The sequence below is a fragment of the Panicum virgatum genome, chromosome 5K, assembly GCF_016808335.1.
Source record: "Panicum virgatum strain AP13 chromosome 5K, P.virgatum_v5, whole genome shotgun sequence".
NCBI classification, from domain to species: Eukaryota; Viridiplantae; Streptophyta; class Magnoliopsida; order Poales; family Poaceae; genus Panicum; species Panicum virgatum.
The window spans coordinates 29,140,163-29,156,168 of NC_053140.1; the positions used below are offsets into that span (position 1 = coordinate 29,140,163).

The 16,006-nt window shown below is 44.7% G+C and overlaps 2 protein-coding genes across 2 annotated transcripts; one reads left to right on the forward strand and one right to left on the reverse strand.

The window, feature by feature from the left end:
- The first annotated feature begins 3,382 nt into the window (after positions 1-3,382).
- Positions 3,383-9,794, forward strand: LOC120709834. The gene is made up of 4 exons (XM_039995475.1): positions 3,383-3,409; positions 3,499-3,565; positions 9,228-9,400; positions 9,510-9,794. Exons 1-4 carry the CDS (start codon positions 3,383-3,385, stop codon positions 9,792-9,794), a joined length of 552 nt encoding a protein of 183 aa, XP_039851409.1.
- Positions 9,795-11,336: 1,542 nt separating this feature from the next.
- Positions 11,337-13,916, reverse strand: LOC120709835. Its single transcript, XM_039995476.1, has one exon. It carries the CDS (start codon positions 13,914-13,916, stop codon positions 11,337-11,339), a length of 2,580 nt encoding a protein of 859 aa, XP_039851410.1.
- Between the last annotated feature and the right edge of the window lie 2,090 nt (positions 13,917-16,006).

Below are 16,006 nucleotides of genomic sequence, written 5' to 3' on the forward strand. Positions count from 1 at the left end.
CCAATGATATATATGTAAGTTCCAAAAGGATTGGATACATCTGTTGTACTAAAATACATGTTGTTTCAACACTGTTCTGCGGCCTTGTTATGAAGTGCATTCTTTTTATGTAGGAACGAATGGTGGCAGAGAAGAATAGAGAGCCAGAAGAAGGAGAAGCACAAAAGTCCCCATCCAAGATTGTTGATGAAAGTCTTAGCCAGATCAGCCGCTCATCCACATTTCTTCCTAACATTGGTGCCCCTCGACCGTCAAAGACTGGTCAGTCCTCATCGACAGCAGCACAAGCACGCATGCAAGCTCAGTTTGAGGCAGCCCTCCAAGCTGAAAGAGAGGAATCTGCTAGGAAGCAGGAAGAGTTGAAGGCACAGCTTCAAACTCAGCAGGCCGCACTCGAAGAAAACCAAAGTTTGCTGCGGCAGACCCAAGAGCAAGTGAGGGGGATGACTATCAAGTTTGAGGAGACTAATGAGCTGCTGCGAGCTGTCCTGAAATTTCAGAAAGAATGAGGTACGAATGCAGTTTCTGAGGATGAGGCCTTTGCCTAAGCTTTTGCTACATTGCTTCAACTTAGTCTGTGCTTGGAACTTCGTTAGAACTATGCGCCATCTGGTTGTATGTTATATTCTGCATATATTTTTATGTTTGCTGGAACCTGGAACTATGTGCCGGAACCTAGAACCTGGAACTATGTGGTTGAACAAGTATGCTGCAAGTTTGTGGTTGGAACATGTGTATGCATGATGGCTTCGGTGAATTGTGTTATCACTTGGGATGTCAATCTGTGAATTCTCAATGATTTATGAATTGTGATGTCAATCCTGTGGATGATGGCTTTGATGATATATGTGTATTATACTTTTGTGTACTATGATGAAAGATCAGTGGGTTGTCACTGAATATGCATGCCATGCTCGTCATGAATGAAATGACAATTAGTGACGCCACACATCCGTCTGCAAATGTGAATAAATACCATACAAAACAGTACAAAACATGACAAAATATAACTGTCACATAATCTACAAACCCATACATGACAACCCTGTGGCGTCATAAAAAAAATCCAAACTTGTTCTTTGGCTGACCATTTGTGAGGACTCGTACATAACGTGACGCATTGACTAACTAATATATGATAGAATTAGTTGTCATAAAAGGTAACAATGTGTGACGCTATAAGGATTCCGTCACAAAAGATACAGACATTTTGTGACGACGGACCATAAAACCGTCACGAGGTACATTATGTGACGGTCGTTTTGTGACGACCTCGTGACGCGGGGATTTTCATCATAACATATTTTTTATGACCAATTTTGTACTTTATATGACAGATTCGGTTTGTCATACAAGCCAAGAATTCTTGTAGTGCACTAATCCTAAGGCATGGGCCAAGTACTCCCTAGCTGCGTCAGAGAAGAAGCTACTAAGTCGCTGGGGGGCTTCACGAAGATGCTCCACCAGACTCTTGTTACCAGCATCTTCCTCCTCGACCATCTCGACGACTACCTTTGCCGTAGCCTCAAGATCAGCCAACTGCTGGGCCTTCTGATCACGATCAGCCGCCAAATCCTTGATTTGCTTCATGTCCTTGACCAGCTGCTTGTCAGAGTCAGCTTAATCTTGGTCAGCTTCTCCATAGCATCTGTTTGGCGATACATAACATTGGTCAAGTCAGTCACCAATTCAACCTTTCTCAACAACAAACTTTTATGCTCTGTCAAAGCAAGGTCAACATGAGCACAAAAGACAAAAGCTACTCGAAAACTACAAGCACCAAAGAAGGAAAAGAATGCCTTTCTTCTCCTTGGCAAGGGCCTTTGCCTTCTCCTATAGCTTGGAGGCCTTGTCTTGAAGAGCAGAAAGAATTGTCCTGCTCCAAAGCTTCGACTCGGGCCTCCAGAAGTCCGACCTTCTCTAACTGATCCTGAGAAGATATTTCAAGAGCAGCCATCTTCTCCAGCTGCTGCGTGTTGATGCAAAAATCAACAAACTAGAATCCGAGGGCAAGTGTTCACCAAGCACGGAAAGTAGACCAAGCGTGCCAGTCAGTTTGACTTGAAATTGACAAAGGAGAAAACAAAGTCCAATTCGAGAGCGTATCGGTTGGGATTCCGAATATCTCTCAGACAGGTGTATCGACAGGCTCTGCCGATATAGTAAACGGCAAAAAGATATTGAATGCAAGCGTATGATAAACAAGCGCGTCGGCAAGATCAGCCGATGCACTAAACGACAAAACCGGCTTTGGATAGCCGATCGTACATATAACAAGATCTAAGCTACGAATGTGTAACTTAGATGATGCAGGCTAAAACAGATCTAAACTGGCTCTTGAGATAACAAAAGTGTTATTGCAAAACCTAAAGCTGATCTAATATGTTTTTAGATGTGATAATGGCCAAAAAGCGTAGGAAAGCCTACAAATCTAGCCGATATCGATAAATTGTGAATAAATCTAGACGAGACAATAGCGATGCGCCCGGAAGTCAAAGCCTAGATAAACTCGATAACTTTTGAATAGATTTGAACGAAACCACTGCGATGCCCCCGGTAGCTAAAGCTCAAATATACTCGGTAAAATGAAAACTCACTAGCAAATCAAGTCGCTCGAATGTGAGGCGTCCTTGATCAACTTGAAAGAACTTGTTGAAAAAAGAAAAGAAAAGGCGAAGTCGCCGAAAAAGTGCAAAGGAATTGTAAAGTTGTGTTGTATTGGATGTGTATCAAGTTTTTCCGGTCCCTTACAACTGATATATATAGCCTAGCGCTATCAAGTCCTAGCCGATTACGGCACACATTACTTGACTCTAAAGAAAAGACTTACTAAAGATAAGCTATTCTAAATATTACAACCAAATTGTCAAGATCCTCGTAGAGTCCGGATCCTCTCCTCCTTCCTTTACTCCATCGGCAACTCTCCATCGGCCGAGCATCAGAGCTAGCGGATCAGTATCTTCGAAGCATATTCCCCTGGTCCATCGGACGGACTCCATCGGCCGATTCCAACCCTGTGCATTTTTTGGTTTCTTCCAAATCGGCCACCTTCTCTTCACAAAAATCACCTTTCCTTGAAACGTGTCAAAAAACGGTGTCAACACATGCCCCCCCCAGTTTCGGAGTAATAGATTTGTTGCTCCGAAATTAACGTTAATCATTATTGCCAATGTTTAAACAGATCTCTGTCGTCCAAACAGCACGCCGCATCCCCATTTTGCCCATGGGCAAAGGTTATAAATATCTTCGTCTTCCTTTCCGCTGGCACATTTCCTGTAGCATCCCTGCCTTCTCTCTTGCTCAAGAACACAACTACTCCGCCGCCGCCAACGCAGCCTCCTAGGGTTTCAAGGATCCAAGTCCAAGAACCACTCTTCTGGCAATGGCGTCCATCTCCGAGATCCCAGAGGTATGTTCTCTTCCCCCATCTACATCTCTGCTTTCTACTCCCCTTCCGATTTCTTCAGTTGCATCTCTTATTTCCGCCTTCATTTTTAGAATCTCAGGGGCAACGTAATCATTCCACTAGAAAACCAATCCAGCATGGTCTGCTTAGGTCCGATGGGTAATCCAGATCCCACTAGCATCATCAATCTTGAAACCGGTAGAATCCCCCTCAAATCATCCAACATGAACCTAGATTGGTCCCAAGCCTTCAGATATTGGCCAAGCGTCTCTCCTGGATGGAGGAACTGGTTTTGCAGAATAGCCAATGTTCAGAGAACCAACTGGGAGGAATACGACACCAGTCAATGCTTGAATCTGTCCTTATCGGAGATGATTAGGAATGAGCCGATGCTTATATTGGCTTCTCACTTTTGGTCCGATGCACTTAATGCATTCATGTTCAACCATGGACCCATGACACCGACTCTGATGGATGTCGTGATGCTCACTGGCCTGAACATCCACGCTCCTGACAGATCTTTCCATCTATTAGAAAAAACTTCCTTCAAGATTGAAACCAAAAGCATCGGTGGATGGAAAGGGTATATTGGCAAGAATATGAAAACCGACTCCGTATCTGTCAGAGGTCACACTGCCTTCCTCAACATGTGGCTTGAGAAATTCATCTTCTGTGGCAAAGCAGTCGGCCCAACAAACTACAATCTTAAGTTTGCAGAAATTCTGGCTAATGGAAACTCTGTTCCCCTCGGCAAACATCTCCTAGGTTCAGTCTATCATCTGCTCCATCAGGTATCAGTCAGACTTAGAAAGAACTAGCCGATCACTAACTTGGGAGGTCCTTGGTGGTTTATTCAGTTGTGGCTGTACATGTATATGCACAAAACCATGATAGTTGAATTGTTAGAGATAGAATTTCCATCAGAAAACTTCTCCTAAGAAGAAGAAACTGTCACTCGCCGATGCACATCATTCGGTGAAGCAGCCATCATGATTGCCAATGATCCTAAAGCCCTTGGCATTACTGACTTCTTCAAATGTTACTATAATGGCTTGCCAGAAACTTCCACTATCTGGTTTACATATCAAGATGACGGGAGTGAAGAGGTCCAGATAAGATAGGTAGAGGTAATCTAACATCATCTTGCTAACTACTCCTAACAAGAATACTTGACTTGTTCTCTAGTTGAATCGGCGGCCTCAGGGAAGGACTCAGAAATGGATGAGAAGGGAGTCCAATGGCAGTCGGCAACTAATGCTATGAAAGCACCCGAACGTGGTGGACTACAAAGGACAGACAGGGCTGTCACCACCTGCCGTCTACCACAGCGGTTACGTGGGGTGGAACACAACCCAAGGTAACTATCAAGTCTAGGCACCGCACCTACACTATCAAGTCACTGACTTCTGCCTCACGTTAAGGCAAGAAAAAACCTCAAATGGATAGAACTTGCTACCCACGCAGACAAGGGATCCCACAACTAGAGAGACCAAGTATTCAAGTAATAGAGAGTAAACAATATTACCGACGAAAGAAGAGGAAATTACTCGAACCGAAACTTCATTCCTTGGTGGCACAAAGTTGGAGAGGGGCCAACACTACGGCTCCTCTCCGGACTCTCACCTCGCCTCTCTCCCTATTTTCTAAAGATATGTGGAGCGCTACGCTTTGCCTTGGACTTGCTCCAATTCTCCGTGCTTTGGAAGTGAGGTGTGGGTGTCCTTTTATAGCTCTTCCAAGACGGTGCTGAAGCTAGTGCGTGCACTTTACGCAAGTTGGTCGGCTGCTTAGCTCTCACGCGAAAGATGGGCACGTGCTGTGACAAAGTGAGGTCGGCCGGCCTCCCTTAGGCCGGCCGGCCTAGGATTCTCCGAGTTTTGATCGAACACCCAATATTCCTTCTTGCAATGTCGGTTAGAGCAACCTCCAACTTGATTTGGTCAGAACAGCCGAAAAGTGAGGCCGGCTGGCCTGGGATTTTCTCCCCAGGCGTTGGATCAACCGCCATTGTGTGATGGACAGTGTGGTGTTGCTCTCCCAAGGTGGTTGGACGTTTCTTCATGCGGAAGGTGGGCCTTTTGATCCATGTGACAAACTCATCCATCACTCCATTTGTGTTAACTTCTATCCAATGGTTGACATTGGTTTCTTGTGTGTTTCTTTGCATGTAGGTGCAGATCCAATCCTTGGATGATCAGCCCAACATCGAACGGCCACTTCGGAAGTCCATTGGAGGGACATATGAGGCCTTTCGGACTTAGCTTCGCTTTGGGCATGTACCCAAGTGTTTGGGGGTCCATTGGTGAGTCCCTAACGCAATGATACTGAGTGGAGGGTCATTTGTGAAAGGTGTCAGGCCGGTCGCCCTTGTCCAGGCTGGCTGGCCTAAGTCAGGCCGACTGGCCTGACAGGGCCGTGTCGGTGATCTTCCCGGAGGCATAACTTTTCCATCCGGACTCCGAATTGGGACATCCAAGTGTCCATTTTGATCATCTCGGAGAGCTCTTCAACATGGTGCTGTCAAATATGTGATTTGAGTAACTTCTGTACCATGCCCAAGTGTCATTTGTACCGAGACATCTGAATGAACTTTCATTTGTATGGACTCAACTGCTACTTCACCAAATAATGGTATTTGTGTTCCATATTACCTGTATTCCTTGCAAAACATATTGAGACACAAAACTTGTGGAACTCATTAGTTTAAATAAAACTTTATGTCCAAACTACTTCAAGTTCCCTCATTAATGGCAATGGTTGGCGGCTAAAATGGGCATATAATGGCCGCCAACACTTACACAACGTCATCAACATCGGTCGCAATGCGAAAACAGTCATCATCAACAAAAGGAGAAGATCATCAAGAAGTCAAAGCATACAGCCCGACATCTAACTATCGATTACCTGACAACTACGAGTACAACTCGCAAAAACAATGCAGCAACAGAGCAGTACCTCCTCCCCAACCAACAAAGCAGTCGAAGATCGATTCCACTCATCAAAAACTTCATTCAAGATGTTTTTTGCACCCTAAAGCGAAGCACTCGAGTTTCCAATGCATCATCCTCCGCAAAGCACTCGGAGCACCTCCACCTTCTGCCGACAAAGACACCAAGGAAAAGAATCTACATCACCAAAGTTTCTTTTGACAATCAAAGAAGAAGAAGTTAGTCGGATGGGTTAAATCTCCTCAGGGCCAACCCTGAGTCTTACACCCAATAAAGGCTAGGATGGGTCCGCCCGAGCTCAGATTCTACCCCCGAACTACTCAAAGTCAAAGAAGAAGAAGTACTCCATACAAAGTAGTCGGATGGGTCCAACCACCTTAGGGCCAACCCCCGGTCTTCCCCCCAATAAAGGCTAGGATGGGTCCGCTCGAGGGAGGTTCCAGCCCCAAACTATCAACAAAAATAAAGCTACCTGTCTGGATCACCTCAGGGCCAATCCCCTGTCTTACACACAATAAAGGCTAGGATGGGTTAGCCCGAGTCCTGATTCAATGCCAAAACTATTCGTGTCAGCAAAAGGCAAATACCCAAATCAAATCTCCTCAGGGCAAACCCCCGGTCTTCCCGCCAATAAAGGCTAGGTTAGGTCCATCCGAGCAAGATTCTAGTATAAAGAAGAAATCGAGTGCTTCAGAATTTGATGGAGGAATGTACAAAAAGATGCGTCATCAATCTACTCGATTGCTTCAAAAAACCACCATACTCTCCAGAGTCCAAGTGAAATCAAGAAAGAGATTTTAATCAAGAAGGCTCTAGAGACAAGTTTCTCTATCGCCCTCAGGAGTTCTTACTCCATCAACTACTATGACTACCAACCTTTCTTTGTTAAGTTAAAGTAAAAGGCACGGCGTATCGAGTAGTTAGGGCTAAGAGACACGATCTCCACGGCCCTAGAGACAAGTTCTCTACCTTCTTTAGGAGTTGTTACTCCATCAGCTACTTTGACTACCAACCTTTCTTTGTTAAGTTAAAGTAAAAGGCAAGGCATATCGAGTAGTTGGGGCTAAGAGACACGATCTCCGCGGCCCTAGAGACAAGTTCTCTACCTTCTTCAGGAGTTGTTACTCCATCAGCTACTTTGACTACTAACCTTTCTTTGTTAAGTTAAAGTAAAAGGCACGGTGCATCGAGTAGCTAGGGCTAAGAGACATGAGCTCCGCGGCCCTAAGGGATAAGTTCCCTATCTCCCAATAGGAGTTATTCATCCATGGGATGACAACTCGTCGACTACTATGGTACTCGACCAAAATTCGAGACAAGATCTCTATTTCCTAGAAGGAGTCACTATTCATCCATGAGATAACAACTCGTCGACTACTACGGTACTCGACCTATGAAAGAGACAAGACCTCTATCTCCTTAAAGGAGTCATTATTCATCCATGAGATGACAACTCGTCGACTACTATGGTACTCGACCCAAGCCGAGACAAGATCTCTTTCTCCTAAAAGGAATTATTCATCCATGAGATGACAAACAAATCGACTACTACGGTACTCGAACAAGGCAGAGATGCAACCAAAGCTAGCCAGTGACAAGCTTCGTTAAAAAGGCAACCACTTGATCAGTCATCAACTCAAAGAAGAAAGTACTATACATCCATGTGTTAAAAGTACTCTAGTGGACGCACATCCACAAAGCCAAAAGAACATTACAACAAATGTTCAAGCCTCTCCCTCAGGCACCGGCTCCAAACCACTGATAACCTTATCAGCGATGGGCTTCATTTCCTCGACATATTCAGAGAACTTCTCCCTTGAAAAGCCGACGGCAACCCCATCGCCAATAAGAGCCAAGTTTGCAGAAGGAAGAAAGGATTTCACCACTACAAGAATTCTAATTTTTTATGACAAAAGTCCCCATGATGAGGACAAATATCGTCATATATTGTAACATAATATGATGAAAATAACAGTGGCGTCATAAATTCATGAGACCTTGAAATATTTGTGACGACACTCTATATTATGTCACATAAAGATGCCGTGTGTCGTCACAAAATATCGGCCGGCTGTAGCCGATCGATGGATTTGTATTTGTGACAACGTGGAGTGGTTTTTTGTGACCTTTTTGTAGCATCATTGTTTTTTTAATTTTGACATGACGGTCCCCATCGTCATTAATCAGCCATAGTCCTAAAAAAATAAAAATCGTGAATATACTCCTAGTAGGACTTTGACTATTTCGAATCGTTCCCCAAAATCCCCCACTCCCACACGAGAGGCGATGGGCAGCGTTTGGGCGAGCAGAGAGCGACTGCCGGCGAGAGGCTGGACCGAGCGTGGCTGCCGGCGGCAGGTGGGCCGGTGTTGCGTGGTGGCCGGGCGCAGGCGGAGGGTTGGCGGGCGGCCTGGTGGAGCGCGGCGGCTGGCTGGTGGCGGATCTCGGCGTGAAGCTAGGGTTGACGGAGCACGGTGGGCGGCAGAGCTTGGCGGGCTGAGCGCAGCTTGCGGGCGGGCGGAGCATCGGAGGGGCCCGGTTTGGCGGCAAAGCGGAGGTCGGTTGGGCGGCGAGGCGCGCGCGGCTGGCTGGCGGGCTGAGCAAGGTGGGCGGGGTGAGCGCGGCTTTCGGGCGGGCGGGCCGACCGCGGCTCTCAGGCTGAGCGTCATCTCGGCGGTGGCAGCTCCTCATCGCCCTAGGTGTGCCATTTTGGCAATGCCCCCTCCCTGTCCCCCCTTTGTTGCCTTTCACTATTGCTCACCTTCCCTCTTTAGTTGTCATGTCGCAGGCGTCCTCCTCAACCGCTCGGACTCAGCGGTCAAGTGCAGATCGGGTTGCCCTGCAACCTGGACCCCTTGCTGTTGTTGCTGCAGTGCCTCCGCCCACTACTGTCAATCTGCAGGCACCGCTTGATGATATGACCGGGTTACCATTGATCATGTGCCCGACTTGCAAGGATGTGCGGGTGTTTGCTGCCACTACCACGAAGTCTCAGTATAATATTGGAAAGAGTTTTTTCAAGTGCCCTCGGCAAGGCTATGGAAATGTCAGTTCAGTGGTTCCCTGAATGTGCTTCCCTGAGAATGGTAGTGTTTGTAGCATTCAGTGTCTGCACTATTGGTGTTAAATTGTCTGTGGTTGTCATTTGGATGCAGGGGAGATGTTCCAGGTATTGGTTCGAGGAGGAATATATGGTGTACCTTGAGGATCATGGTTATCTACTTCCAGCTTCCTCGACCATTGCAGCTGCTTCGACAACAGAAGTTCCCGAGCTGGTGGGAAAAATTGATAGGTTGGAGCAAAATCTGAACGAGGTGAAGGAAATGGTTGGCAAGAACAGGGAAGGCTTGGGAAGTTGCATTTGTCTTGTGTGTGGATGTGTGAATGTAACAATATTCGTGGTGTTGGCCATTGGCTTGGTTGTAGCTGTATTGAAGTAGGCAATTCTGATGATGTATTAACCTGTTGTGGTGGACAGTAGTGAGCCCTATGTATGTGCAATGCTGATGTATGTTGGAAATAAAGATCACTTTTGCTTTGATGTGAAAATTGTGTGGGTTGAAACTTTTGCAGCATGTATGTCACTTCCAATTATATTTTGTGACAGATTTTGTACTTTCCATGACATGGCCTTGGGGTCATAAAAACCCAGAAATACATTTTAGGATAGATTATGGGCATTCCATGACATTTTCATGTGTCATGAAAACACAGAAACCTTGGACTATATAGATATACATCATGTGAATTAAATCTGGACACTGTAACTTGGATCAGACATGAAGTATCCACTAAAAACAGAAACATTGCATATAAGGTCTTACAATCTCACAAATCGGATACAAATGTAGTAGCATAATTCAAATACAACAAAATCAATAACAGAAAAGTTCATGGTTCACAAATCTCTAGAAATGCAAAGGTCAATCAACATCACTGTCTTCTCCTAAAGTGTTGCCTTCTTCTGGACTATGGTACTCAAGGTAGGTTTCATCTTCATTTTCATCTTCATCTTCACGGTCTGCTTCATCACCTTGAGCAATATGTTTTTGTCGACGGATGCTCTCGACGAGGTCTGTACTAATAGGGCTGCCTGGTTCATTATCCATGTGCAACAAATCCATATCTGGAGGAATGTCTCTCACTGCACCATCTGTAGATGAAATATGCTCCTCTTGGTATGCCTCTTGACATCTCATTTGTACTTGTTCATGGATTGGTTGGTTTGTGTGGGACTCTTCGGCATAAAATATATGTCGGTGGCCAAATTCTTGAAGCACTCGCCAACATGGACCTAATTTTGTATCTTCCAAGAAAAATACTTGTGTAGCATCTGTGGACATAATGAAAGGATCATCCTTATAACATCGACCTGTGATGTTTATGCTCTTGAAGTAACCATCATCTTTCATCTGGTATGTCCTTCCACCAAGATGTTACCATTCACATCGTAATAAGATAACAGTTCTACGCCCTTTGCTGTTCCTACTATAACTCAACTCAATAATGTCTGTGATTGTCCCATAGAAGTCAATTGTGTCATCACCGTGAGTACCTGCAGTTTTGATGGTGGAGTTCTGTGTCTTCGTATGTTCGTCACGAGCTATAGTGTGGTACCATACCCCATTGATTATACAGGCTGTGTACGAATGCATGTGCGGATCCGGGCCACATGCTAGTGATTACAAGTCTTCATCAACAAGTGTTGAGCCTTCGTATTTCAATTTGGTAATCTGTAGATAAAAAACATACAGAATTACTGATTTGAAAATGTATTGGATCATAAATTATGAAGTCATGTTGTAGAAGTAGCACACACGTGATTCTCGAACCATGCAGCGAATTGTGTTGACATCATTTTTCCAACATCGTTGACCTCTTCTTGTTCTAATTGTTCCCTATACATGCTACCAAGGAAGAAGCTAATTAGTTATTTTGTGACACTAGTATTGAATAAAGATAGCTGTAATAACAGGAATTACTCACTCTTTGTATTCATCAACCTCTTCGCAGTTATTTAGAACAAACCAAATCATGGAGTCATAGTCTTTGTCTTGGTAATGAAGTTTTGAAGCACCCAACAGGTTAATACCATGACCAAAAATAGAGTAACCATTGGGTGAGATGTTCTCTTCTCCATCTAAGTTTCTTTCAGGCCTAGTGAACCTACTAATGATGTCACTAAAATATGTTGAGCACTGGGTCATACACTCATAGGCAGTGTATGCCTCCGCAATAGATCCTTCAAGTCTTGCTTGATTGCGGACGAAACGCTTAAAGGTGCCCAACCTTCTCTCAATGGGATACACCCATCCATACTGCACCGGTCCCCTAAGGAGTGCCTCATCAGGTAAGTGTACTGCTAGGTGAACCATAACATCAAAGAATGCTGGAGGATAAATTTTCTCTAGCTTGCAAAGGATAAGCACAATATCTTCCTTCATCTGGTTTAGTGCATCAACCTTTAGAGTTTTGGAGGAAAGTTGTCTAAAAAAAGTACCCAATTCAGTAATTACTTCGTATACATCTTTGCGCACCAAACCACGAAGGCCAGCTGGTAAAATACGTTGCAGCATTATATGACAGCCATGTGTTTTCAGCCCATGTATTGATCCTCCTCCCTCCATATTGACACATCTTGATATATTGGAGGCATAGCCATCTGGAAACTTAATATTGCTCACAAATTGCAAGAACTTCTTCTTGTCTTCTGGTTTTAGAACATAACAAGCTCTTGGCTTTGATGATGAACTACCACTGTCATCTAGCAAATGAAGCTCTTTTCTTATACCTCTGTCCTCCAAATCTAGTCTAGCAGCGATGGTGTCCTTTGTCTTGTTTGGAATATTAAGTAGAGTTGACAAAATGTTTTCACATATGTTTTTCTCTATGTGCATAACATCAAGGTTGTATTGTAGCTTCAATTTTGACCAGTATGGTAAATCATACAAGCTAACCTTCAGATGCCATACTGGTTCATCTTCATTACGTCGTCGTTTTCTTGATTTTGGCTTATTATCTGGATTCTTGCCTGGAACATAGCAAACTTCATCCAACCTTTCCATAACCTCATCTGCACTAAATTTCCTGGGCTTCTCTCTTTTTTCATGCTTGCCATTGAAAGATTTGTTTGTCCTCCAAGCATGGTCGTTAGGGAGGAAACGTCTATGGTCTATGAAACCAATTTTGTTTCTAAGACATTCGGAGCATGGATTCTCATCACAGTGCACACATGCAAAGTAACCCTTAGTGGTTCTGGCTGACATGGTGCCTAATGCAGGGTAGTCATGGATTCCCCACAGAATCGCTGCACGCAGGCTGAAGTCTTTGCCTTCAACTGCATCATAAGTTTTTACACCCTTCCAAAGCTCTATCAAGTATGCTATCAAAGGCTGCATGAACACATGGAAATCTTTGCCTGGTGATTTTTTGCTTGGAATTAGTAAAGCAAGCATATAATTGGATTGGTCCATGCACATCCATGGTGGAAAATTGTATGGTACAACTATCACTGGCCATATGCTATATGAATTACTCATCTGACCAAATGGGTTAAATCCATCAGTAGCAATGCCTAACCTCAAACTGCGGGGATCATCTGCAAAAGACTTGAAAGTCTCATCAAAATCTTTCCAAGCTTCCCCATCAGCAGGATGTCTCATTTCATTCTCAATGGGTACCCTCTTTTCCTTGTGCCATCTTGCATATTGTGCCCACTGCTTTGACATAAAAAACCTTTGAAGGCGTGGAATTATTGGAAAGTAACGGAGGACCTTGTGAGGAACTTTCTTTCTGCCCTCCTTGTTCACTTTCCATCTTGTGAAGCCACAAACTGGGCAATGATCGTCGCCTTCATGGTCCTTCCAAAACAAGGCACAATCATACTTGCACACATAAATACAAACATAACCAAAACCAATCTTCCGAAGCAGAGCTTTCATCTCGTTATAGGACTTAGGAAGTCCGGGCACATTCTTCAAAGATGAAGAAAGCAACTCAAGGAATGCATCGAACCCAGATGTTGTTATCCGATTGTACACTTTTATATGCAGCAGTTTAATAATGAATGATAGCCTAGTCTCCTCGGTGCAACCTGGATAAAGTTCACGCTTTGCCTCTTCCATGAGTTGTTTATATAAGTTACCACCAAAGCCATGGCTTGCTGCGTCGCGCAAATCTTGAATCAACCCCTGAACTCCCCTTGCACCGTCATCTACGACATCTTCAAGTTGTCCTTCCTCGTCAAGTGTTGCCTGGTCATTTCCGTCCAATGACATATCTTCAGGTACAATAGCGAGTTCTCCATCTTCATCTTGTCCAACATCATCTTGTTCCTCTCCATGGTGAACCCACCTAGTATACCACCTAGACATACCATTGAGTTCGATATCCTTGTGTACATCATCTAGGCTTTTCTCTATCTGGTTCAGGCATTTTTGGCATGGGCACTTGATTTTCTCATCTGCACTATATCTACCTCTGACATATTCCATGAATTGCAGAACACCAGACAAAAAGGCCGGCAAAAATAGTGCACTGTTATAAATCCAACTTCTATCCATCTCGAACTAGATAAAATTAGGTGCAAAGAGTAACAAATCCATCATAAATCCCTCGACTAAAGTAAAAACACTGGAAGAATCGAAAGATGTACACATCGATTTGCTCACCTTTTTTTGTGAGCCACTGAGCTCACCTTGTGGGGGTTGTTGCCGTGGCTGCTGGTGGGCGGTGGAGCAGCTCGTTTTGCCGGACAAGATCCACTGCGGGTTCGATGGGTTCGAGGGGATGGGCGCGAGATGCAGGTGAGGGGAGGGGCGGCAGCTGCAGATGATTTTTTGCCGGTGAGGCAGCAGGTTGGGGCGGCGGGATGGCCAGCGGCAGCTGCAGGTGCTGGTCGCCGGCGAGGCAGTAGGTTGGGGCGGCGGGATGGCCAGTGGCAGTGGCCGAGCAGCCAAGCTGAGCTTCGTAGCTAAGTTTTTTTTTAAAAAAAGATATAGAAACCGGCAGCATAAGTGAAGTACCCCTACTATATGACATGTGGACCCAGATGTTATTTAGGCTTGAGTGCCAAGTGGTCCACCGTATCAATGACATGTGGGCCAAGATCTTCATTAGCCTCTCTTGCTCCCTGTGAATTGCTCACACATTTGTGTTTTTAATCCTTGGCAAAATCTTGTAACAAGTTTTTCTCCTACATACTATCTCAAAATCTGATGCTTTTTTTATAAAAAATTCTAAAATCATGATCTGTCAAATTGTTGTGTTGATTTTGGTCATATTTTCATGTTACAAAGTTTGAACGATTAAAAAGTTGAATTTAAAAGAATATACAACATCAATCCATAATTTGAAACTCCAAATGACTTCAAGTACAAAAGTCATGAACACGAGAGTTGTTCGACTCATGAAGTCCAACAATTGTTATTTTGGCCATTTGCCCATTTGACAAAGTGAAAGTAAAGTAGTTCATAAAATCTACAATCTCTCTTATAGTTCCATGAACTATAAGTGAGATATGTCATTTTCATGAACAAACTTACAGCCACTTTGTCGAATGAACAAACTACCAAAACAAAAAGTGTGCATTTTCATGAGGTGTGCAATCTTTGTGTTCATCACTTTTTAATTTGAAAGTATTTAGTACACCAATTTTTTGTCCAGAGACCTAATAGAACTCAAAGGGTCACTGACAAGTGGACCTGCTGCATCAGAACCAACTTTGCCCCAGTCTAGGACCAGCCACCGACAATCCGGCTCCACCCATCAGGCCAAAATTTTCACTGCCGCACCTAGCTCTCTCCCGCGCTATCCCGCTCGCCGACACACGGGACCCACCCCACCTCCCGCTCAAGCCATCCAAACCACCTCCCCCCACCTTATCCTCTTGCCCAGTCAGACAATGGGGAAAAATCCCCGCAGACCCGCGCAAACCCTAGCGCCGCCCCGCCGCCGCTCGCGGCCCCTCGCCACCGCTACTCGCGCCCACCACCCCGCTATCCCTGAAGCCCACCACGCCAACTAGCATGGCCTCCTCCTCCCTCCCCGCAACTTAGCGGCACCAAGCGCGGTTCCACCTCAACGCCGGAGGCCGGCGAGCCCCGTCGACGTCCTGAACATTGCTCCGACAGCGTCGCCGGACGACATCCACGTGCACTCCTCAACGCCGGCTGTACTCTGCTTCCTCCTGCTCCAAAGGTACTCTGTTTCCTCCTTCTCCTCCATTGCTTGTGTGTTCTGCTAATTGTTCGAGACCTTTGGTTCCAGTGCTTGTGTGTTTTGCTAATTGTTCTCTGTCTGACTAATAAAACTTGCCCATGGCTGTACGTAACTTCCTATGTTATTCTTGATTGTTATTTTTCCTTCTTTCTAAGATTTCAAAGAATACTGATTTGTTAGTTCTTTTCCATCTCTTTTACAGAAATTGAATCTAGTTTCTGCTTTCTGTGCGTTTGATGAAACTAAGTAAGAAATGACAAAAACCCAGTATGAGCTGGACAGGGATGAAAGGGTAAGGGATATCGAGGAACATTTTAAGTCTCTTGGCATTCCAATATTACCTCAGGAAGTTAGAGATGTTATTTCCAAAAAGGAAAAGTGCAAAAGGAAGACAGTAGTGTCTGACAATAGCGATTCTGACAAAGAATATGAC

Coding starts and splice junctions, on each gene's coding strand:
- LOC120709834 (XM_039995475.1), top strand. CDS start 3,383: ATGGCGTCCATCTCCGAGATCCCAGAG. Junction 3,566..9,227: donor GGTCTGCTTAGGTCCGATGG/GTAATCCAGATC, acceptor TTGTTGCTGCAG/TGCCTCCGCCCACTACTGTC. Junction 9,401..9,509: donor CTCGGCAAGGCTATGGAAAT/GTCAGTTCAGTG, acceptor ATTTGGATGCAG/GGGAGATGTTCCAGGTATTG.
- LOC120709835 (XM_039995476.1), bottom strand. CDS start 13,916: ATGGATAGAAGTTGGATTTATAACAGTGCACTATTTTTGCCGGCCTTT.